Raw genomic sequence first — 25,345 nt, 5'->3', positions numbered from 1 at the left:
GCTTGCCACCGTCAATGACGTTCGGGAATGGCCCGGTAGTTTCGATGTGGAACAAACGCAGCTTCTCGTGCCGCAGAGAGCTCTTTTTGAACGGGATCTCACTGCCTGAACATTGATGGTTGAACGCCAAGCTTTCTTGTGAGCGATTCCTTGTCGTCTGAGTTTAGACTGACTCATTGAACTTTCACTTTGACTCGCACGCATTTTCGACTTATGATCGCGCCGGATTTGACATCGACCCTTTGCGTTTGATTTCACGCGAAGGAAGCTTCGTGTTCAACCATCGTTGCGGAGCGGAGGAGTGGATAATTTTTTCTGACTAATTACATGTGCACGTCCATGCACTCATCTCCAAATCCAAACTGCTTTGACCATGTTGGAATTGCGCATTGAGATAGACGTACGCTTCATAACGCGATGAAGCCAGCTTCGATTCTGACCACAGGAAGCGTTTTTTTCCCTCTCACTTTACTCACAAACATCACCGTCGTCAGAGACAGTTGGCTTTCCTGCAGTGCTTTTTCGAGGCGACATAGGCCATCAGTGAGACATAGAAAGCTTCACTTTAATAATGGTTCAAGCGGTGGTAGTGAAACGGCTACGCTGGTTGCTGCGGTTTCATCCTTCGGTCTCACTCGCGAAATTCAGCGGCCGCAAAGAGGCTCCGCAGCCTAATTCGCGAAAAACTCGGGGCGTGAAACTGAAAGGTCTTATAGTACTATCGTACCTTCAATTGTGAGCTGATGTCCCTCGTACCATTCGATTTCACAGCTCTAAGTGGATGACAAACCCCGATGCGCGCTCGCGCTCCGCGGCAGTAGCTCGCGGCACAGGCCGGCCTACGGCCGCTCTCGCTCCGGCCGCTCGGGCGCTCCGATTGCTCGCAGCGCCCTCCGCGCAGCGCTGTGCGTGCATCAGCGGCGCGGACACGCCTTCCCATAGAGAAAGCGCGCGGACATATTTGTAGGGACCATAGTATTCGCTTAGTTCATATTTAGAAGAGTTTGAGTCGGGTGACGTTCTCGGAGTCTCTATAAAGGAAAACTAAAAGGTATAACCGCGTATGTTGAAGCCATGAGCGTACCATATGTAGCAATAGTACTACATTGATGTAAATGTCGCACCGCCATTAGTGCTTGAACAGTGCAAAATTGGTTATGCGGTTATGTAAAAGGCGTTTTTTCTGATCCGTTTGATGATAAAATATGTATGAGATGAGTTTGATATATCCTTAAACATCGTATATATGCGTGTAGAGAGAGAGAGAGAGAGAGAGAGAGAGAGAGAGAGAGAGAGAGAGAGAGAGAGAGAGTTTCTTTTAAGAGGTGTGAGTTTGGGGCATGCGTGTGGCCTTTTGTGTGTGTGCGACAAATATGTGTGGTCTGAAAAACATGCTCCACAAAGAGTGACACGATACCAGCAGAGACTCCACCAAAGTAAGCAATACACCGCTCGGCTGTTAAAAGTGGGCGCGGCTGCACAAGACCACTTATTAAAGGTACCGCTGGTAGCGCTGTTAGTGGGGATGCCAATAACTACAAAATAATTTATGTGATGGACGTGGCGCTATGGAATGTGATTTGTGTATGACAGAGTGAAAAAAACAACCGAAATGGTATTGATAAGTCTACCAATCTTGCAAACAGTCTTCCCAGTCCTAATTGTAGAATAATGTCATCCCGGGAACCTATAGAGAATAATGTTTAGGAAACAAGATATCAGCTGTGTTTCATTGACACAAGTATTTGTATATCTCACATTCGATGAAAGGAGCCAACTATGAACATATTAAGAGGGTGTCCTTGTATGTGTACTTTAAGGTTGCAAGGGCACCTAATGCCTAAGGGGCCAGTAATCAGTGATATTAATATCGCACCTGTGGTCATTGTCTTGTGTTTTCCTTTTGATGACTTGGTACTGCTGGTTGTCGTAGGCACTGAAAATGACAGCGAGAAAAGAAAACATTGGACTTGATATCGATGCGTCTATCAAAACTGTAAGCAATCTTACTGGGCCTAAATTATGTTGCAGCTACTCAGCGGACCTGTAGAGAAGAACTTGCAGGTTGTTTCGATTGCTCCCATACGATAAAAACAGCCAGCCAGAACACACTACAGGAATCGTCTTGTGTGTGTATTCTAAGGTTGTTAGGATGCCCAACACTGAAAAGACCCAGAATACGGAATTGGTCATTTCACGCCAAACATTCCATGCGCTGTGCTCGACCATTATCGATTACGCTATAAAAGTGATAGTCGATAGCTTCAACACGACATTTTTTCTTCTATCATTGGAGGAATTTTTTTGCTGTCTCTTAGCTAAATATAACATCGCGGCTGTGAAAAAATCTAAACTTGCAAAATAATTTCACAAAAATAAAAATGTTGAAGGTGACATGTACGTTTAGGTCTCAATGTTTAGGATGCGATAGCATTACTTCGACGCCGAGAGAGTATTTTTCTATGGAGTTCCTGTTTTTACAATTTCTGTCTTTCAAGTACTGAATGCCAGCGAAAAGAGTAATACTAGAGTGAACGCTTTTCAATCGAGGTGGCACAGGAAAGACAGACGCCATCTACGCTTCTGCGGCATGAGATAGGGGCGCAAAGTTTGAGGCTACTTAGAGTCGGTCAGTTTGAGCGAGAGACCGACAGTGTCAGTTATTCAAAGTCGTCATTCCCCAATACATTGGCAAACATTTTGTTTGTTTGCTTAGATGAGAGAGAGAGAGAGAATATATATTTCTCTTTACTGGCGCAAAGGCAACAAAAGGCCAAACACCGCCATTACAATCGTTGTCATTTCTGTGGTTGTACTCATAGTTAAAACAATGCTATAGATAAAATGAATTTAAATACGGTTAGGGTGAAACACTAACGTGAAAGTTAGAAGAATGATTATGGGGTAGAGTTAGGAATGAAAGGTCACACAAAGCTGGCCTCGTCAGGGCTCTGCGCTCAGGTACGGTCCAATGTAGGCTAAAAGACGATTGCTGCTTTTTAAGGGTTCATTTCCTGAAAACAAGCAAGGGTGAAGTGGTTTATTGGGAGTGTGCAGTTCTCTAAGCTGCTTCTTTCTCGCATTCTGGTAGTACTGACCTCCAAATAATATATGCGTTACTGAAACACAATGTCCGCACATCATGACGATGGTGCTCTATTTAGAAGGTGTGAATGTGCAGAATATGCATGGCCTATAAGTAGTCTGCACATGTAAGTTTAGGCTGCTCTTCTGTTTCTGTAGGCAGTAGCTGCCTGTTTGGGATTTCATGGTGTTATATCCCACTGCTGCTGCCTGCATTTTTGAAGCGCCTTTCAAATGAGTGCTTTCAAATCAAGATAGGGCAGCTGTAGGACATCGGTGACGTCGTGGAGTGCTGCTGCAGAGGTACTCAGCGAGTTCATTGTTAGGAATTCCTCTTCGCCCAGGCACCCACCAGACTACTATGGTTTACTGAAAAGCATACGCTGACTTAGGCCTGAACGTAACGCCATTACAACGCTTACCGAACCTGCAAATATAATCAATTGTTGGGTCTGTTCGTTATGGGTTCTATTGCAATAATCAAAGGGTGTGCCTCAGCCGTGAACATACTTCTGTTCCTGCTTAGTGTTCTCTTGCTGGAAAAGTTGGGACCATGCGCCGCACATGCCACGGCATTCCTATAAAAAGCGGTGTATGCGTATGTGTAAGCCGAAAAACGGTTGCAGATTTAGCTCCTTGTGTGCGCGCCCTTTGTCAACTTCCTTGAACGACGTGTCGCAGATGACAGGGAGAAGATGCCCAGGCAGAATGAACTAAATTAGTTCCGTAGGTTACAATTAGGGTGACCCAAATCTCCTCCCCGTATGCTCTCACTCGGGAAGCAAAAGGGAGGGAAACGATGGACGGCTTAAAAACAGGCTTTCAGAGGATTCAAAAAAAGATAGCATTGAACGGATGATTTCCCCGGGATGTTGCCTCGATGCAATAAAAAGCGTTATGTAAATACCCTGGTGCTCTAAACAGGAGTGATCGGTTTAAAAGTACAGTCTTTGAATAGCGCTTGTCTGGAAAGCCCCAGACGACAGATGAACCCCTGCATGCGAACTGGGCCCAGCAGTTCTAAAGCATTTTTTGAGGCTGTAGTATGAATAATACTTCCCTAGTCTATGCGCGACATATCTAATCTGTATCATATGATTGGTTGTTGAGACCTTAAGTACGTTTAGTATTTGCGCAGTTAATTTTGAGTCCCTTTCTGTAGGCAATAAATGCGAACCTTTTATCCAGCAGAATATTGAAAAACTTCTGTTCCTTTGTAAAGGATATGGCAACTATTCAGTCGAACTGCAGGATCAAGCCGAACGCAGGCTTCGTTGATTGATAGTAGGGTTTAACGCGCCGACGCAACGCAGTCGATGAGGCGCGCCGTAGTGGAGGGCTCCGGATTAATTTTGACCACCTGGGGATCTTTAACCTGCGCCGAAATCTCGAACACACGGGCGTTTTTGCTTTTCGCCTCCATCAGAAAAGCGGCCGCCGCGGCCAGGAATCGAACCCGCGACCTTGTGCTCAGCAGCGCAACGCCACGCACGCTTCGTGGAAAACAAAATACATGTGCCCTTTACAGGATTCGTTTTGAAACCATTTTCGTCAACCCACTTTGCAAGTTTGTTTCAAGCAAATTATGACTGCCCCTCCCACTTTGAGAGATCACACGATTTATTTCCCATATAAATATCAACGCAGACCAAGTAGAAAATAGTGGGCGGCAGTGCCTTTTGAAGTTTTGTTTAAAGCGTGTTCTGGAAATTGACGCTCCGACTTTCACGCAAGGAGCTTGTTGCGACCGATAGTTTTTTATAATGTTGGGCATGTTTCCAGATGCTCCGTCAGTCTTGTGGTCCCGCAGGATGACATATCTCCATGCAGTTTCGTGCGCATTTTCAAAGTCAAATAAAACAGACATATAGTGCTACCTACAGACAAAATCATCTTTGACGTATGATTCCAAGGATGGTCAGTCGCACCTTCCCGCCCGGAAATCCGCCAGGCAGTTATCCAGAACACCATGGTATTCTAAAAGTATCTTTCCGCAGTTTTCAGGAACAGCATACTTAGAGAGCTTGTGTTGCTTGTTTTTGTAATCTCACCACACTTGCCTGTTTACAAGCCCGCGGAAAACGTCCGGCACACCGTATCACATTAAATAATAACAGCAGTGCTTCGAGAGTGTCTGAGTCCAGGTGTTGTATCATTGTAAATGTGCGGGGGTCTGCAACCAGTGCAGATGACTAACATGTCGCCAATGTAAAGTTCTGTGTCTGTGTAGTGCGAAGAGCTTTATACAAGTTCAATATGTTTAGCCAGTGTGTTTGATTGGTCGTCTAGTGTGCCATCATTAGTGTTCACGAGGCATAGGCTGTTTGCTTTCTGTTTTGTCTGTTTTCTTGTTCGGTTCCAGACTTTGCCTTAGTCTGTGGAGGAATTGACGATACAAAATCCCTACAACTGTTGGATTCTGCCTACCGGAGAATGAGTTTTCGAACTGGCTTCGCCGTGTATCTGCTCCTTTCGTTGCAAATGTCGTCAAACGACGATACTCTTTGTAGACATTTGCCAAGGAAATACCCTCCTTTGCACTCCCGCTCACCTGTCATGCTGTTCCTGTACCGTCGCGCTCTTACCAAGGTAAACACACTAAAGGTTTGCGCGAGGCTATTTGAATTTACCGTGTTCCACTGCTAGAGGCCGGGTTCCTCAATTCCAGCGCTGCAGTACGACGGAGACGCGCGTGAATGGAGGCGGCCGACTACAAGGTCTATAGAACCGCGTGGCCGTGCTCCACGTGCGTTCCAAGAAGAACGTGGAACCTAGCTAGTGGAACCTTTCGTTGCTGTTGCCGAGTGATTTTTCATATGCCGCCAGGAGGCGGCGGTTTTCTGCAGGAGATGTAGAATATCATTTGCTATCGAAAAACCAAGCATCTGTGAATTTTTTAATAAAGGAACACAGTAAATATCCCTTGTATACTAATTTCCTGTCTTATATTTGCGTATTGTCCTGTTTTTGTTCAACAAAGTTGAAAAGTATGAACATATAAACCGGGATTATACGTTTACATTTGGCTGTGAGTATATAAGACTATTGCGCAATATCAATTTCACTTTGGCCGGGTGGCTGAATCGTGTCACCGACAGACAGACAGACAGACAGACAGACCAAATTTTCTGGGTTAAGTAGCCCAAGAAAGACTATCGTGTTTAATACGTTTCCGTGCAGTTGAGTACCTGCGAAGGCTGTCCCAGGGCTTTTTTTTTTGCATTTGGCGTGCGTCTCGACATTCTTCATTCCACCAGGTCCTTCTGGGGTTTTATGTATGCAGGCCTAAGGCATTTGCATTTTAAAGCTTCGATATGTGTGGGTGAAAGAAGCTACAATCTTCGTAGATTTGTGTTTTATGGATATGTAGGAGAGTTGTGACTTTTGCGTGAAAACTATCCACTATAGACAGGGTGAGAGAGAGAAAAAATGCCAAGAATTTTGTTTCGCAAGAATTGCTACTGAGATCTGGGAAGAGTTCAGAGCTCCACAGCTAGCAGCTTATTATGTGCCTTCCCTATAATTTCACCCTGATCTCGTGGTTCCGAGCTGGTTAAAGCTGCCTCCCATTTGTCAAAGAAAATAGAATATGTAACGTTTGAGCTGTTGTTCCCATAGCGTATTCATGGCTGCGTTAGGGACTGTGCATGTTTCGTTGCATATAACACACCTTTGTGTGAACTTCGAACGTTAATACCAAACTTGCTCGCCCACCTTGCGACACGCATTTGCGACCCGCATAAGACGTATCTGTTACAAAAAACTTGAAACGCCCTGTTTATGTTCTTGATAACCAAAATTTCACTTAAACACCATAGCCAACTACATAAACGTGACCGCCTTTTCCTAAACATTGCTAAAATATAAAACGTATACACATTATTTTGATTTGTAGCCCTTTAGGTAACAGCTTCAGTTTTATTTCTAAACATTTTGAGCAGATAGAGACAGAAAACCAAGGACACTTACTTGACGCACCGAAAATTTGGCGTGTCAAGTACCTGTTCTTGAAGCGCTGAGTGGGTGTTCTTGAACCCCACTTGAACCGCTCAGCCAGCATCCTATTTCCCGCCGTAGAGCGGGAAATGCGAATGCTGGCTGAGCGGTTCCAGTGGGGATCACAACGATTATAACTCACAATTGCTCTTAAAAGACGCGTGTTCACTTGTACACGCCGTGCCGCAAAGGGATATATTTCCGCGCTCCGCAGAGTTTGGGAATATGCGGCTTACATACCCACTTGTGGCACGCTAAAAATTGTGTGCCTAGGCATAGGAAGAGAGGAAAATTTTGTGGAGGGGCTGTGGCAGTGACCGTCGCGTGGACCACTGTATGTGAATGCGCGTGCCTTCACATACCCTTCCAGACCGTCGCGTCCGGATGACCCTGTAATGTGAGCTTCGCTGTGGATGGAATAATCTTACGAAAGCGTTTAGGTCGTCTCTCTGTAATAATGTCTGTAATGCTGTAATGAGAGTCTGTAATGAGAGTCTGTTAGAAACTAAAGTTTCACCCGTATAAAATAAATTCACCTAGGGTATGTATATTTTCGTAGAAACACAAAATTAAAGCTGTTCGACTAAATGTGAAAGCAATCGGAAGTGCAGAGCCGTGATTCGCCATAATAGTCTGCAGCGCCGTACTCCGCTCACTGCTACCACCCAATGCATTTCAAATTTCCCGCCTTCCCAGTGCTCACGCGCCCCCTGCCTGAAACTGCGCCAGAGGGAGTTCTGTACTTTTTGTGCTTCCTTTAATTTCGTACGCTGGAGCTGTTTTGGATCATTTCGAACGCGTAATTTTCTTGCGCAGCTGGGCCCTTTCTGCGTCATTTCGAACGCACCACTTTTAGATGCAACGCATCTCTTTAACTCGCCTTGTCCCGCGTCGTTGTCGCGGCGTAGTCCGCATCCCTCCCCCATTCTCTTCGCCGCGCAAGCTGCGCGCTCCGCCGCTCTCACCGCAGCGCCATCTGTGCGTCAGCGCGGTCAGCGCGCAGCTGGCGCTCGGCTGCACTCGCTCCCGTCACCGTGCCAGCTGTGCGTTAGCGCGCAGCTTGCGCTCGGTGAACAATTTACACCATTTTCCCGCGAGGGGAACCATGGGGTAGCTGCGACGGATCGGGGGTGAACATGCTGCGTAAATAGGATACACAACAGCAGTACACACGCTGACATCGCTAACATAACGGAAACGCAACGGCAACCCCCGATGCGTTGCATCTACTCCATGGTTCCCCTCGCGGGAAGATGGTGTAATTTGTTTTATTTGGCAGCCTCTTTTTTTCTCTAACTATAAAAAAAACCACCCCAACGAGCGTTCCTAGCTAACTTAACGCGGGGGTTGCAGTTTATATACACATATTTTGCCTGACATGTACCTGCAGTTTTCTGTGCCCTAAACAACGGGAAGATGTGTCACAAACGCCAGCGGTGCACGAGGTTCGAACAGTTATTGCTATTTAAACTGCATGGTTTTTTGAAGCCTCAGCGTGACCCCTCACCATGGTACATCAGGCACTACTTGGGTCCGTTATCTCGCTGCGCCGCCTGATTCCGGCAGTCGCATCGACCGTTAGCGAGCTATGACGAAAAGGCGAGCCCATAAAGTTCTCTGCACTTACAATCGCCATAGTTATCCCCAACGACGTTGATTTCCTTAGTGCTTTTTGATATGCCGGCTTCGGTGGGCAATGTTTTCATGGGTTGGAACTTTCCCTGAAGGAATTTTTCTTTAGCTTGGCTTAGGCGGGCATGTCAAACATTACGTTTATTTTTCTTTTTAGGGGTTGCCTATCTTTTTTTGGGCAACCTACTTTGCCTATCCACACTTTTTTTCAGCCGCTTCCCCGACGCTGAGGGAAGCCTCTTTAAATCCATAAACTCCTAGTACATTACGAAAAAATATGGTCCATCACTTTACCGCAAAATTCGTTCTCGTATCTTATTTTCAGAGGGCCTTTTCGGCGACCGCCAAAACTGTGATAATGAGGGCTGCCCTATAAGCGGTCTTAATGATGGCTTGCGCTTGATTTTCTCCCGTGTGGGTCAGTGTGTTGCTGCTAGCTATAAGATATTAGGCTCAAACTAAATGCCTGGATTATACCTTTTCTTTTTCTCACCATCCTGATGATGATGATAATCGTGCTTAATGGCGCAAGAGCTTCTAGGCCAAATAACCCCAAAACAAGGGTGTGTAAACGTCGCAGGTGAGTTATATGCTGCATACTTTGGTTAAAGGTTGGTTATGTAAAATTGGTGTATAGGTCCAATGATTGTTACTAGAAAGTGAATAAAACTAGTGAGAGTATAAAAAGATTTGGGATAAAAATAAGGGTGCCTTGGGAAGAGTTTTCGCCTATGACAAAAAGGATGAGGCCCGTGAGTGTCACGGAAAAGTACCTCAGCAGTGTCCTCATTACTGACAGACAAGCTGGGGTCATGTGCGATAAGAAATTTTCATTAAAAAAATCAACCTCGGCCAAGTAGTCTAAAACTTTTTGTAACTGATTGTTCCTTCATCCGAGAGAAAGTGCGCAGGGTGTAGTGGTATGTGTTGTGTGTACATACTAGCGAAGTGTGATTTTTTCGAGTAACTTACATTCAATTAGGATATAGAGTACAGAAAGATCTCCACATTTGTCACATGAGCAGCGACAGCTGCCTCCCTATCAGCAGCCTCATTTCCCGCTATTCTACAATGACCAGGGACTCAGCAGACAGTAATTTTGAGTGCCATCGAATATACTGCCATGATAGCGTTTATGAGCAAATTGAAGACTGCGTTCTTGTGTGGCTTCGCTAACGACAGGGCTGTCACCACACTGAGAGAATCAGTGTATATGACCGAACAAACTATTTTGTTCTGTATTATGCGTTCTATTACCAGTGCAATGGCTTGGGCTTCACCTGTGAAAATGCTGCTGCGAGGATTTAGGATTTTAGAAGCGCAGAGGTTCTGTCCCAGTACGGCACATGACACTGCAGAATTTGTTTTGGACGCGTCTGTATAGAACTGTGCACATTGATATTTATGCTGAAGACCTAAAAATTGCGGTTGAATTACGCACTAGGTGGTTTGTTTTTGTTTATGCTTGCAAAAGACATGTCGCATGCTACAGGCGATAGCTTCCATGGGGATAAAACGTCAGCTAAAGAGGTTTTGTACGTGTCTTTGAAAGAAATGTCCAAGCTGGGGGCTACAGTATTTACTATTATTGCATAGGGCTGTGGAAGTGACAGCCGCTAACGAACAAAGATACAGTGGAAGTGTCATGAATTAAGATGTGTGGGTGGTTTATGACTGACGTAGCTTTTCCAGCACATAACGCCGACGCGTAAGCATGCTTGTTTTCCAGTGACCACAAGTCAGATTCTACATAGAAACTTTCGATCGAGCTCGTACGAAAAGCACCCGTCGCCAACGCAGGCCTATATGATAGACAGGGTCCAGAAGTCTCACAGCAGCTTTTGGGGCTAGCATAATCAAGCCCCGATCTTACGAGGCTGTTGAAAATTTTCAATAAGCACGCTCTGTCCGTGCCCTACGACTGACATGACAGAATCTTTAGAATATTAAGTGCTTTTGTGCATTTTATTCGTGATTGTTTTATGCGAGGAATAAAGGACAATTTTTCACCCAACAGCATTCCCAGAAAGATGCGCTCTTTTGTTAACGGGATGGGCTTCCCTTCAAGAGTCACACATGGGTCTGCCCGCATGCCTGTAGCTTAGTAAAATATACGCAGCTGCTTTTGTCACAGTTAAATTTAAAACCGTTCGCATTTGCTCACCATGAGAAGTTGTTCACCCCAAGTAGGAGTTCTCTCACAAATGGCCATATTGCAAGATTTAAAACTAATCTGAACATCATTCACATATACAGAGTAAAAAAGAGAGCGGGGTAGACTGTTCTTTAAAGAATTAATTTTGACGATGAAAAGTGAACAACTCAAAACACCTCCCTGAGGTACACCGTTTTCTTGGATGAAAGCGCGTGATAAGATGTGGCCAATTCTCACTCGGGATGTCCTGTGGGTCGGGTAGTCTTCTATGACATTTAACATATTGCCACAGATTCTGAATGAACAATGATCGAGTAGAATGCCGTAATGCCACGTAGTGTCATAGGCCTTTCCTACGTCAAAGACTAAAGACATAGTGTTGTTTATGCGCGAAGGCGTCACGCGCGTATGCCTCAAAGGCCACAAGGGCATCCGTTGTACACCTTCGCGAGCGAAAGCCCTCTTGACACTTGTCTAAAATCCCGTTATGCTTTAAAAAATAAACAAGGCCCTGATTATTTTCTCCAAAAGCTTGCATAAATACTTCGTTAATGCAATCGGCCTGTAGCTGGCAGGTAAACAGGTATCTTTCCCTTCTTTTAGTATTGAAACTACAATTGATTCTTTGCAAGATTTGGGAAGGCGTCCTGTTTGCCATATTTTGTTGAATAAAAAAAAGAATTGCTTCTTGAGTGTCTTGATAAACATGTTTTAACATTTCATGTGTTATTTTGTCGGCCCCTGGAGCAGTTTTTCTAGAGGTCGAAAGTGCAACTGCAAACTTATGTTAGGTGAACGGGCAGTTGTAGCCAACGCGGTCTTTTTCCGCAGAGGCTGCCGTTCCATTAACTTTTTTTTTCAAGAGTTGTGTAGTGTGTTGAGCAGAGCTGGAGACACTGTCAAAGTGTTGCCCAAGGGCGTTAGCTTGATCTCCAAGCGTGGCTCCAGCTGTACTAACAAGTGGTAGGTTGTTTGTGTTTCTTCCTTGTAGTGCACTAATTCTTTTCCAAACTTTGTGAGTATCAGTGCAGGAGTTAATGGAAAAAATAAATGGTTTCCAGCTGTCACTTTTCCCCTCTCGTATAATTCGGCAGCCCTTTTCCTTTGCGAGCTTGAAGGGAACGAGATTTTCAGTAGTGGGATACCTTCTGAGGGCTGCCCAGGCTTTTTGTTGTTTGCGAGCTATCTTGCACGCCTCGTTCCACCAAGGCCTTCCGTTTGTTGTTTCTACGAGAGCTTTGGGGAATTGGAGAATGTGCTGCCTCTATTAAGTGTGCAGTAATCATATCTGTCGCTTCATGAACATCTAAATTTTCTATTGAGGCATCCGACCGTTAGGACATCACCCTAAACTTTTTTCCAGTCGGCTTCCTCTTCACGAAATCGTTGCGTTTGTGTTGGAATTGCGGGGCTATCTATTTCAGTTAATGCAACAGGAAAACGGTCACTACCGTAGGGATTTCGTGTTACACTCCACTCTACTAATTGAAAGAGAGTAGTTGATGAGCCTATTGCGAGATCGATCGCGGTGTAATTGTTGTAGGTTGTGTTGTTATAAATCGGCTGTTTTTTGTTAAATAAGCAGTTGCTGAAGATAGCAAGCATTTTTCTATAGGTCTTCCTCGTGTATCGGCACGTGCAGAACCCCAGAGTTGATGATGAGAATTAATCACCCATCAGTATCAAAGGCGGCGGGTGTTGGTCAACTAAGGTTTCAAATTCATTAGCCTGGAGATGGCATTCTGGGGGTATAACAAATAACAAACAATTATTAGCTTATTAAAGATAATCGCCCTCCTGGCAACTGCTTCAAGGTTAGTTTGCAGGCTTCTTTGATGACAAGCAATGAACTTTTAAATGACTAAGGCAACAACTCTGGAGAAGTGAGTGGAGCCATCTCTATCCTTTCTGAAAACCGTGTTCTCTGTCAGAAAGTGTGTGTGATTTGCGTTCAGATGTGTTTCATAAAAACAAATTAACTCTGGCTTGTGTTCTGACAATAGTTTGTAAATGTCGTCAAGATTTTTCAACAGGCCCCTACACTTCCACACTATAATGTTTTGCAACATAGATTTCGTTTTAGGGAAGATTGTGCTTCTTTTTTTACTTCAGTTTATTGCGTGGTGGACCTGTTACTCTTGTTATTTGTTTTCTACGCTGAACTGAGGGGCGCCGCTCCCTCGACAGCTCTGGTGCCACCGGGGACGGCGTTACATCCATTTCATCAACGGGCGCCCCATGAGCAGCTGATGGGTCAGGCTCTTTCTAGCGTGCTCCGAGAGGGTTGGCGTCTGTTGGCCGCGCGCAATGGAGGCGCAAAATGCGGCACGGCAAACGTGGAGGGTGGAGTCGGCCACCCGAGTCCATGTTCCCTAACCTCTCAGGAACACTGAGGGTGGGTGCATCAGACACCAGAGTGGCCGCACCATTCCAGAAGTCTTTGTCGCCACTGCTGCTGAAGTCACAGGCAGTGTGACAACGTTTTGGGCTGCCGAGGGAACCACAGCGGGCGCCGAGGATGGGACCAAGTCAGCACTGCTGTACCGGGTCACCATCTAAACCGGAAGCGGCTCCGCCTCCCTGGCGAGCTGCGTTGGCATATCTAGGAGAAAACATGGCGTGTTTTCTCCGCGCTTTCTGGTAGGAGATGTTTTGTGTTACTTTGAGATTGATGATTTGTTTTTCTGCTTTGAACGTTTCACATTTTCTGGAATAGGCTACGAGCGGTTGTTCACAGTTGGGACAATTCAGCTCATCAGATATACACTTTTCGGATGGGTGATCGTCCGCTGCACATTTGGGGCACGTCAGACGTCCTCGGCAGAGGGCTGTAGTGTGCCCATACCGTTGGCACTTGTAGCATCGGCGTGCGTTGGGGGTGTATGGTCGAACTTCGCAATGCAAGAATCCTGTAGTGACTAACTGGGGAAGAGTGCTCCGATCAAAAGTTGGAATCGCAGGCTTCGTGGATATTTATTTCCTTCACGCCTTACCATCATTCCCCTGTCTGCAGTAACCCCTATGTCACGAATGCCATCTAGGATGTCGGAATCGGTCTCTTTCAAGAGGTCAGGTTCAGAAATTACACCTTGCGAGCGGTTTAAGCTTCGGTGTGGCGGGACAGACACTTTGATATCATGCATCTCACTCTGACTCAGGAGTTTATTGGATTGTTCTTTGGTTTGCACTTCAACGAGAATGTCGCCTGATGTTAGCTTCTTCGCCTTGTAGTTACTGGTGGTTGGTGCCTTTTTCTCAACGGACTGTATCAGGAAAGGAGTGAAGTTCTCAGGTCTTGTAAACAAATTCAGCAGAAAGTGGTGGGAAAGCAATTACTTCGGAGCGAGCTCTCTTCAGGGCTAGATCATTTGGTTGGGAGGGTTTAGAATATAGCATATGCTACAGTATACAGCAGGGAATGGGATACTTTTATCTCGAGCCTTACCCTGTTAGCTAGAGAGGTCCCGGAGCTCCCTGCCTGGTATACAAGGAGCCGATCCGCCGGAGCTTGACCTGGGCTACGATGGCCAGCGTTTGAGGTTTCTACACTTCACCTTAAAACCGATTACCACGGTCGGTTACAGCGTGAGTAAGGGGCTCGGGGTCCGCGCTGTCGCCAATACCGTCACCAAGATTTCTCAAGGTGCCCCGTGCGGGGTTTTCTCTCCGTGCTACCGTTCCCTAGCCTAGACGAGTTACAATGTTGCCCGATTGGTGGAATATTTTTTTGCCTTTTGGGGATTGTGAGGACGGCTGAACCCTTTTATAGTAGGTTCACGCCTTACTTTTTTGCGTGAGTGTTCTTCCGGATGCGGTATTTCCGGTACTTTAACTTCGCAGGGTTGCGCCATTAATAGCTTGCCCGACACACGTTGCGTGGTGACGGAGCCACAAAAAAACTGGAAAGCTCCTTTGATATATATTTAAACTGTATACCGTAAGTTTAGTTGTTACTAGGAAACATTTAATTTTGTTTCTGGTCATAAACTCAATGTTCGTTGGTTTTTGAGAGACCTGCGTTATCTTCTGTAACATTTTTAGTTCGGTAACAGTGTTAGTGGCGGCATTAGTTCCTATGAGAACCGATTTAGTGCAATGGCGTCAGTTGCGTGCATGGCTGGCGACTGTCTTTCGAGTGGCGGCATTAGTTCCTATGAGAGAACCAATTTAGTGTGATGGCGTCAGTTGCGGGCATGGCTGGCGACTGTCTTCCGGTCATTGTACCACCGAAATAGCTTAGAACGAACTTCACTGGCAAGGAGCAGCGCCTGCTGAATTCAAGCATCTTTTATACCGTCTCGGCCGTCATATGATTGGCCCCCTTTCAGACATATCAGTTGCTTGTGCCTAAGCTCAAGATCCAGGCGAGCCTTTCGATCCATCAGCTTCAGTCGTAGTTTCCGGCTGTCAGCGATGAGGGGTTCCCGCGTACCCTTGATGAGAAGTGGTGATAACGGACGGCTAACAGCCACAGAAACATCAGACCCTAAAAGGGCTATATAGTTAAAAACCGTACCATACATATGAAACGAAGCTCTCTATGCCTCACCAATAGCTTTCCAAGTCCCTACATAACGCATGCAGAAAACCGGCTTTGCACAAGGGGTTTCACCAAACAGTCATGATGGTGTAGGCGGCCGATGAGGCTGTGTGGCCGAGCCCACGTTTATTACGGTTGCGTTGGCTGCGCAACCGTAATGTTGCCCCCACCGCGAATCGAACCAGCAACGTTGACCGGGCAGGCGCAACGCGCGAGAACACTGAGCCACCGAGTAAACGGTTTCACACCGCGCTATAGCCGGTGTACCAGATGGAGGCCCATTCTTGGAGTCGTACGTCGGTGTTTACTAGATAGTTTACAGAATTCCTGACTTGTATCAACTCTGCTCTTTTGCGAAAGCACTCGCAAAAATAAGTTTGCCCGGCTGCGACTGCGATTTTGCACTGAAGGGATAGTGCTTGCCGTACTTTGGTTTTACGTTTTACGTTAAAAACCTTTGCCAATTCTGATCTCTTATTACCCAAATTACCCTACGTAACTCTTCTTCTGCACGAAACTGACCTTATATTTCTACAGGCGAGCCGATCGCACACGCGTTCCGGGGTAGCGGCGGTAGCGGCGTCGCCGAAGAGCACAGCCGAAGCGTCGAACGCCAAAATACTGATCGCATTAGCGCTAGTGTTGAGTTGTATGGGCTTCATGGAACTTACTATTACACTCCAGAAACTAACAAAATAGAGCCGCGTTCATTGCGGCACGAATGTTGTCGGGGCGCAGTTTTCGCTTCTCGGTCGATTCCCGACGACGCGCCGGGCGACCAGTAAGGCGCCGGTTTCGTTGGCGTCTTCGGTCGGCGAGTAAGTCACTACGGCGACTTTCCATCGGCCGACGTGTTTGTGTCGCCGTCGGCGTAGTGTGACAACGCGGTCTGGCAATTCGGCAGTTGGCCGATGGTTTGGCGAGGCGACTCGTCGGCGTCGCGTCGTCGTCGCCGTCGTGTTGGCATAGTGTGTTTGATACGACCAAGCGACCAAACAAACTGTGGTAACTGGAGTTCACGTTGACGTCGCTCGAGTCGTTAACGTTGTATGACGTCACAAACTTTGTTAGGCTGGCAATTCACTGACGTCATGGTTAGTGGCGCTAGCGATGGGTCCCGATTTCCAGAAGAGCATTTAGGTAATTTTTAGAAGCGAATTAAACTATTTATTCAGCGCTTGCGGTACCCAGCACTTCGTGTTGAGGGTCGTTGCATGCAGAGGAAGCTTACAGCAGGCTTTTTACAGAGTTAAAATTTGGTGGCACAACACCTTTAAGGAATTGTCGGCAGTAGTAGCATGTTTGCTTGTATTGACGCAAGGTTATTTACGACTAATGAGTGCCAAGATTATTCGGTGGTCTTCAATCCCCCTACTGGTGATATTCTCAGGATTTATAATCAAAATTTTTTCCTCAATATTTTTATTGGATAAATGTTTTGAGGAGGATTTACGAACTTATGCTAAGTAATGGGACTGCCCTGAACTCGGGTATTAAAAATGTTTCGGGCGAAACACAACAATAACCCATTTTGCGGATAATATGGAAGGTCATTTTGTTATGTTAACTTTATATGACATTGATACGGAGGTTTTGGTAGTCTCGGTAAAGGAATATCTAAGCTATAAAACCATGCACGCCTAACCATGAGCACACAGTGTGTAGTCGTGCGCAAAAAACTGACCAACAAAACAATGAAATACGAGAGAATCATGAGCATGCAACATTTACGTTACTGAAAGTGCTGTATACGCAAGTGTAAAGGGCAGTAATACAAAATTGCGGATGATCCTAATCAAGAATGCAAATTACGGAGCACCAGCAGGCTCGGTACATGCTCATTGTTCGAACAAGAAAGGGACCGTTTGGGACACACTGGGACGCTTTTATTCTACCCTCGGTTTCAAGGGGACTAAGGCCCCGAGCACCAAGCGATTTCACACTGATCGCACCAAGCGATTTTACACCGGTCGCAAACGTGGCTGGGCTGTTTCGAACTAGAACCAGAAAACAAGCAAACGTTTAGGAAACAAACGCCGGAGAAATAAATGGTATGTTTGCGTTATTCATTTGCCCTCGTGCAATCTACAGCATTTAAAACAAACGATGGTATGTATGTATGTGTGTGTGGCACAACGGCATAGAATACATGTAGGTATGCGTTAATGGCACAAGGGCATCTAGGCAAAAGAGCGCCATGTCAGAGTGAGTGGTCTTTCTGTCAGTAAAATACAATTTGGAAGGACGTGAGAGGGCCAAAAATAAATCATTTGTATGGGGCGTAAACGACCCTATGTCTAAAACGACGTAAAAATAAATAAATATCCTGGAGGATACTTTGTTAGAATGGTGCGCGGTAGGCAATAAGGTTTAATATGCGATATCTTGAATGTAAGTTAAAAAACAATTCGTTGGAAACATACGTTCATCTGCTAAAAATACCGAAGGGTTTAGGGGTCTGCCATTCAATTATTCTAGAGAAAGTGATGGCGTATAGCGTCTTGAAGTCTTTCTGTCAGGGAAATACAACTTCAAAGGACGTGAGGCGGTTACAAAATAAATCATTGGTATGGGGGTGTACAAGGCCCTCAGTCTAAAACGTCAAAAAATGTAAAGATCCTGACGTATACCATCTTGGAATTACGCACGGTAAGTAATAAGTTCAACACGGGTGTGTAATGTCCCGCCTTAAAAATTAAAGGTGGTATGGCAGATGATAATTACGTTAAGGCACATCAGAAGAACGTTGATGATTTCTTCCGTAGCAAGTGAAAGCGAAAAGCCTGTAGCATCTAGGTAAAATTTACTTATCTTGCTTTTATTATAGAACAATTATGCCTGCTTTCGTCTTTCTCACAAACGCCCTACCTGTAACACCTCGTTGAGCACAAATAATTGGGTAGAGGGTGTATTCATAGATCTATTGTCCATTTCGTACGTAATGCTAGCAGCACATGGATTAGTACACATTCGAAAACTGCAGCGAATTTGTCTTGCTTAGTAAAGGTACAGTTGTGTTAAAACCGCATTTTGTTATTGTGCGTAAGAAACGTAATGGTATGAACGGCAGACACACTGAAAGTGTTGGCCCAAAGTTCTCGCTTTGTCTCCACGTGTGTATACAGTTGTTTATTTGTGTGGCTGTATGTAAGAGATAATCGGTCAGTGATTTAGTTCAGCTTTCTCTTTTCGCTGGAAGTCCAATCTGCCTGGCCCGACCACTTACCCGGTTTGCCTGTAAGATGCTCACTGGTCATTCCACCATTGCCTCGGTTTTATCCTTCGTTTGACGATGATATGGTTATGTTAATAATATCGCAAAGTCAACAAGGGCAAAGAGTGCAAAACATCGTCAAATGTGGCGTAGAGGTAAACAATGAATTCGGTTAGAGGAACAAATGAGAAATCAAAAAAGACAACGGGGACGCTGGTATATAGTGTCAGTTTGTAATTGAGTTCTACTCCTTTAATAGGATAGGTACCTAACCGCAATTAAAAGGAAACAAAAAGTAGTCAGATAAACGGCCGGCTGGAGTGAGATGTGTTGTCGGTGGAGTTCCGAAAAGTGTTTGCGAACTGTTGTGTGGAGTACTTTGCATTGAATTGAAATGTAAACAATACATATGCAATATATTGCGGTTTAGGTCACATAAATTGCAGTTTTAAACGGCAAATTGCGGTTTTCAACAAGGCGTTATATTATATTCAGCTTCGGTATTTCCATAATGAAGCTTGAGAAGTACATTTTAGCTCTGAAAAAGCTACAATGTACTTCGTAAAAGCTTAAATGCCCTAACCGGGTTTTCTCTTCGCTGTTCTGTCTACCTACGAGGTTACGACTGGCTGAGGGCCCAAAAACTGGAGTTTTCGACGCCACGCCAGCTGAGCGGCTGTACGCTGGGGCTGCTGATTTCACCTGTCGCTGTCTCCTAGCACCACAGCATCAAAAGGCAGGGACGGAACAATTTGTTCACCTTTCGAACGGTAGCCGCAAGTACTTCGCAGTTTCTAACCCGTTACTTTCAACATCTCGACAGTGTAGGTAGCAGTCGATGTATGGGGGCTCAGAATATGCAGTGCCGCACCAACAATCAATCGAAATACTTTGGTAAATGACCTATAAGGTTTGTAATGGTGCAATACCGTCGTTTGCGAACATCTGTGAGCAGACTAAAAGGTAGGTCATTAGTCTTTGCTCATTTCTGCTACGAACTCCTAAAGCCAGTATTATGGCAGTCAGCTTTTGCTTTGGCCACATTAGTAGACAGCCAGTGACACTGTCCGAGCACCGTAATTGCCAAAGTCATTTGTAAATCATCATGTATTGCGCCCGTCTCTAGTTCGGCTATTATGTGGTGGTGATAGTGTTCAATGGCGCTAGGGCTACTAGTCCAAAGAGCGCTAAAAAGTGGGTTGTGCATAATCTTACTTCTATACTCCGTGCTTTGGTGTGTAAGGCCAGTAATCATGAGTAACAAACCGCCAATCTTAAGAAGACGTCAACTTTTCGAATTTCACATGTCTATTCAATGCTCGAGGTCCTTGAAGCTATGGTTGCTTTTATAGCAAAAGGTCTAGTACGCTAGACTCTTAAAGGTCATTCACTGCATCACAAGTGACCTTCAGCTGCCGTCTTGCAAGCTCCACTTTTCGCTCAACCGGAGCCTCGCTTCTGCGGTAACATGTGGCAAGGCGCAGGAGAAACAACGGCTTCTTTCTGTTGTTGATCGCTCAACGATGTCTAAGACGTCTGTGCGTGCGCTGCAGCGCAAGCGAATCATGTGACCACTCGAATATTTAGCGTGTGCTTTGCCGGCGCTAAATCCCTCAGCCTCCGTATCGATGCCATGCCGGCTAGACTGTTTGTGCACGCTCTTTCGACGAAGCGAATGAATGCATCGAATAATCCAGTAGATATTTGTAGATGAGAGGCTCCGCAATCTCAAGCAAACCAAACTTTCACGATAGACGGTGCGTAGTATTTGCTGTCGCTCCTGATAATGAGATTTAGATTTTCTAAACCTAGGCCATGTTTACGCAGAAACCATGGAGGACACACGTGCGATGAATTGTTAGCAGGGAAAGAAAAATAATGCCTTAGTTTTTTAACAATCTCACCCTTTGACGTTGGTAGTAGAGTTTCCCCGGTAGTTTCTGGTGATATCTCCGGTTGTTCCGTTATTATTGGTTGCGGTGACGGTAGAGTTCGTGTTGACGGTGGTGGGGGGGTCTCTGAAAGAAAGAAAAAAATTGCGCGCGTCACACACAAAGCGCTACATGTTCAATTCCACAATGGCCTCCACAGAGGAAATTGCGCTCAGACAGAACTAGGAGGGAGGTTACACAACTCAGCGCTAGCAAAGCTCCACGCAGCAAGGGCGACATACAAACAAGGCAGCGACATAAAAGAAATGCGTGGTGCTTATATAGGTACGTGATCTTGGCTGTATGGCCTCCTTGGTGAAACTTGAAAATGGTCGCAATGAAGGGTGAAAATGCTACCCCTTGCTGTAGCAAGTGAAATGGAGGTATCTTCTCATTTCAGGGAAACTGTAGAATTTGTCCATGTGTCGACGTCATGCTTTCTTAAATACTGATACAATGTTTGGTGAAGTACTGACAACCGTCATCCACATCTGTGGAAGACTGGTAATCGTAAGGACTTTTTAAACAGGAACGTGTACAGTACGTACGTCCCTGTTTAATTTCTTGGGTACCTCTGTTGAAGTACGGGAACAACTTCAAAACCACATGAGCAGCCTGCAGAGACACTCCCACAAAGCCATATAGGCATTATATTTCTGGGTGTTGTTTGATTTCATTATTTGGGATTTTATCATCAGGTAAATGATGTGCGAAGACGAACTTTTCTTCACATGTTCCACATTCATCAATTAGGTCTGAACCTAAGGTTTGTGTGTCTTCACGTCCTACCTTTATGTCTTGCACGAAGTGCATTGCATCATGTGAAGCAACTCTCGCACTATATTTCTTCAAGCACGGGAATACATTTAGTTATACTGGTCTGCTCTAAAGATGATCTCGCCAGGAAAGGTATCGTCAGGCCACTTCTAGCACATGTCAATTTTTTGGGTCCCGGAGATGGCGTTTAGGGAACACCTGAAAGCAATGAACAAGTGCGCTCCAGTATACTGGCGTCCAACTGCATTGCAATGTACAAAAAAATGCTATCACCCAGGATCACGTGCGACTGTGCGGCCGCTGATCAGAGAAGGCTCAACGTTTCATCCTGCCTTACTGCAGCTATCCGCGATATTACGGTGCTGGTACATTCCTGGAATAGCCATTGTTCCGCGGCTGCCAGTCCGTCAGCCATTCGTACAGAATCGATACTGAAGTCCAATCACCAACGGTCTCTTAGCACCACAGCATAAAAAGGCAGGGAAGGAGCATACTTTCCTCATCTTTCGAACGGGAGCAGTAGGTACTTCCAGGGGACGCAGGTGGAAAGTGGGGCCAAAGTAGTTCTTCGCTATTGGCAATCAGCAAACACCCATAGGCTCTTGTCGGAGTTGCAAAATGAAGACCGTGTGTCTAAGCACCTTGTAACTGAGGAATGCATTCGTTTTGTTGAGGATGGGGGCGTCTCTGGCTCTGTGCTAAAAGCGGCCGGGGTACACGAAGTCGTAATGGATTGTCGTATTCACCGGAACCTCGTTCCTTTCACTCATCTGTTGCACCGTTATCAAAGCTGGGCGGCAAAAGTAAGTGTAATTACGTTCTGACTCCAAACAGCAGATTCCGAGTCAAATGTTCCGCAGGAGAAGACATTGGACACAGCCGTTGAGTGGCTCAGCACCTGCCGTAGGCGAAGGGATAACTAACAAACTATGGTATAGCTAACCGTGGATGGACAAGCTAGGTATGGAATTCGTCCAAAGCCTAAACCGGTTTCTCACAAAAAGTGCCAAGGAAAGAATTTTCGGGGTAAAGGTGTTCTGCAGTGGCTGGCCTTTACCTTTGTTTTGTATACTTGCGCTCACGCTGAAGAAACCATAAAAAAAACCATCCCTCCACTTCGATTTTTTAAAAGCGACGTTTTCGTCTCCTGGCTGATGCCGTTGTACACCAATATGCCCTGCAGAGAAGCTAAATTTCTCTGACGATAATGAATGATCATGAGTGAAGTGAAAAAAACAAGGGCTTCCCGTACCGGAATCAATCGTCGGTCCCTCGTATAAAGAAAAAATACGATTAGCGCAAAGATGTAAAAAAACTTGATGTAGAACTTTGAAATTGACGTTATGAGGCGTAAATATTATCATGTTAAGTGTAAGAAACGTCATGTGCAAGGCCTTCCATTAACTGCAGTAGAAAAACCAAAAGTTTCTGGCGCCTTCTACGCAAGCCGGAGAACCTCACTCGTTCCCTAAAGGGTCTGCGGTTACCTGCTATTGCACACGGCAGTGGGGGTTTCCCCCTTTTGCAACGCTTTATTTTATATTTGTCTGAAATAGAAGAGGAATGGTTTGTACCAACACCAATAAGATCTAGAACAAAGTAAATATAGGCTACGCTTTATCCCGCAATATTGACGTGGTATTAAAAAGGCAATCTGCGGACGGCAAAACAAAAACATTTAGGTGACTCTTTCTTCCAGACCACTAGAGTTTATTGTGTCAATGTAGAATACCCATTAAAACGAAAGGTTCGATAAGTTTATTTATTGAGGAATAGAATCCTGACTGAGATGAGCAGTGGTCCCGAAGGGTGTATAAGAAGTATATTCTGGCCAGTTAAAAATGACTCTAGCAACCGCATCAAGACTGGGGAGTGGCGAACAGTCAGTTCACCGGAGGAGTGGGCTCAGGCATCCTTTTTTTTTCGGAAGACAGTCTTTGTTCAAGAAAGTTGGCATGTTTGCAATTCAGATGCATCGACTGGAGAAAAGCAGTACTCGATTGCTTGTTGACAATCTCACATACTGTAGAACCCCGATCTTACGTTCCTTAGTGTTGCTTTTCCCGACTGCTAGGTTGGTTTTGTATAGTTCCTGCTCAGCTCACATAGAGGCGATGTTTCCTCGCTGTTGCGTTTTTCCTGATTGTTACGTTTTGTTTCCCGGTCCGGGTAAAAACGTATGAACGGGGTTCCACTGTACATAGTCTAGATTCACAGAATACTATAGAACTACAATTTATAATACCATTACGGTTTGGAGAGCTCTATGCTTGGGCGTAATAGTTTATTGTGTAGCCTTTGACGTAACAGGATACAGTTCCTTGCCAGTCTTTGGGGAACTTTTCAGTGGGCATCGCTAGTATGGAGTTGTAGCAAAATACATGTACTCGTCTGACACTACTGGGGTACAGATATGGTGTGTTTGTGTTGTGTGACTGACCCCAAATACAAGGAGCGCTAGGTGCTCCAAAGCGAGCTCACGCCCTAAGTTCTGGGGCCGAATTAACAGCACCAGACAGTACGGCCCACTGCCAGTGTTGCTGATTGTGACCACATCATCCTCAGACAACGCACGTTGTGTGCTTAGGATAGGTGCTTCTAGTGGTAGCCCGACGGGTGAGTTCCAGGGAAGCTATCTCCTCTGACTTCTAGGCCACCCGTCAAGAAAGACACTACTCCGCCTCCACCCAGAGCTGCGTTAGGGTAAATTCAAGGGGGAAGCAGTGCATGTCGCTTCCTGCTTCTAGGTGGGAATGGGGTACTTTGACTTTTATGCTTATTGATTTTTTTTCCTCCTTAAATTTTTGCATTGCTTTAAGTAGGCTGGATAACTTTAAACTATTAGAGCAGCTGAATCGTCTTCTCCGACAGCTTTCTGTTGGATGATCATTGAAACGTTCTAATTACCCGATACTGAAGGGGCATATATTTCCGGTCTCAGGACTTCGTAGAGCACGAACTAAAACGAATTAGAGCACGCAAACACAAAAATGGCAAATTCCTAACCTTCTCACAGCCATCATGGGAAAATTCACATGATTCAACGGCTTGCATCGGCAGCCACTTTTAAACGTAAAACAAAAAAGTATTTTCTACATGAACTGTGATATTGATTGTATTTTCGCGTTATTTTGTTATGATGTTTACGCTATTTTTTTTTCTTTTGCAAAAGCGCAGTCATTGGACGCTCATTTTATTTTATTTTTTTATATTATTATACAGTGGCCTCTGGCCTCAGTACAATGGCAACTTGAGACTGTCAAAATATTCCCACACGTTATGTTCCTCGGCAAGGGTTTTTTTAACAGTTACGCAACCATTGAAATTTACTACGAGGTAGTGGGTTTTCCCCGCACACTAGTACATATATCAACACTGTTTTATCAAATGTCAATATCGAGACTGTATGCACGTTCTGACTCCAAGCAGCACCTTCCGACTGGAACGTTCTGCAGGAGATGCCATTTGACAAAGCCGTTGAGTGGCTCAGCACCTGCCGTAGGGCGAGGGGGATAACTAACAAGGAATTCTGGCATAGGTAATCCATAAATGAATTAGCTCTGAATCATACCAGCAGGCCCCGACAGCTGTACGGTTTTGGGAGGTGTGATGGTGACTTCGAAGACACACAGCTTTCGTAAGTTAGGAAGGTTAGAGGACTGTTCTTTTTCTTGAGTCAGCATGTATTCACATACCTTTTGCGCCTCTTAATTTTTTCTACAACATTTTGAATAAGGTTCGAAATTAAGAAACCAAATTTACTTGCTGCAGGAGTGCCCCTTTTGGCTGTTTGCATAACCGGGAGAGGGTGAAAGTTGTCAAAAGTAGTGAAATCAATGTTTGATTGGGGCTTGAATATAGTCTTGGTGCGGGCCCTTTTTCGGGTCCTATCTTGTCTAGGGGTCTCCCGCGCAGCATAATGCAGACGTGGGTAACGGCCCTAGGTCCAATGAGGCTATCCTCGTGGTCAGTGTCCTGGAGAGCCCTGTGTGGCAGGCAGAGTCCATCAGAAGGAT

General features: G+C 45.3%; 1 protein-coding gene across 1 annotated transcript in view; it reads right to left on the bottom strand.

Annotated features, from left to right (window-relative positions):
* Positions 1-25,345, bottom strand: part of LOC144151507 (uncharacterized) — a 119,603-nt gene that overhangs the window by 65,037 nt on the left and 29,221 nt on the right. The window contains exons 10-11 of the mRNA XM_077682582.1: positions 20,526-20,639; positions 1,877-1,936 (exon numbers count right to left, since the gene is read on the bottom strand). Coding sequence (XP_077538708.1) covers positions 1,877-1,936; positions 20,526-20,639 — 174 coding nt within the window. The remainder of the gene's footprint in view (positions 1-1,876; positions 1,937-20,525; positions 20,640-25,345) is intronic.

The sequence above is a fragment of the Haemaphysalis longicornis genome, unplaced genomic scaffold (assembly GCF_048455015.1).
Source record: "Haemaphysalis longicornis isolate Haplotype H1 unplaced genomic scaffold, Haemaphysalis longicornis Haplotype H1 scaffold_9, whole genome shotgun sequence".
In the NCBI taxonomy this organism is placed as follows: domain Eukaryota; kingdom Metazoa; phylum Arthropoda; class Arachnida; order Ixodida; family Ixodidae; genus Haemaphysalis; species Haemaphysalis longicornis.
Note: the sequence above shows the minus strand (reverse complement) of the source record. Positions and strands in the feature narration are given on the sequence as shown.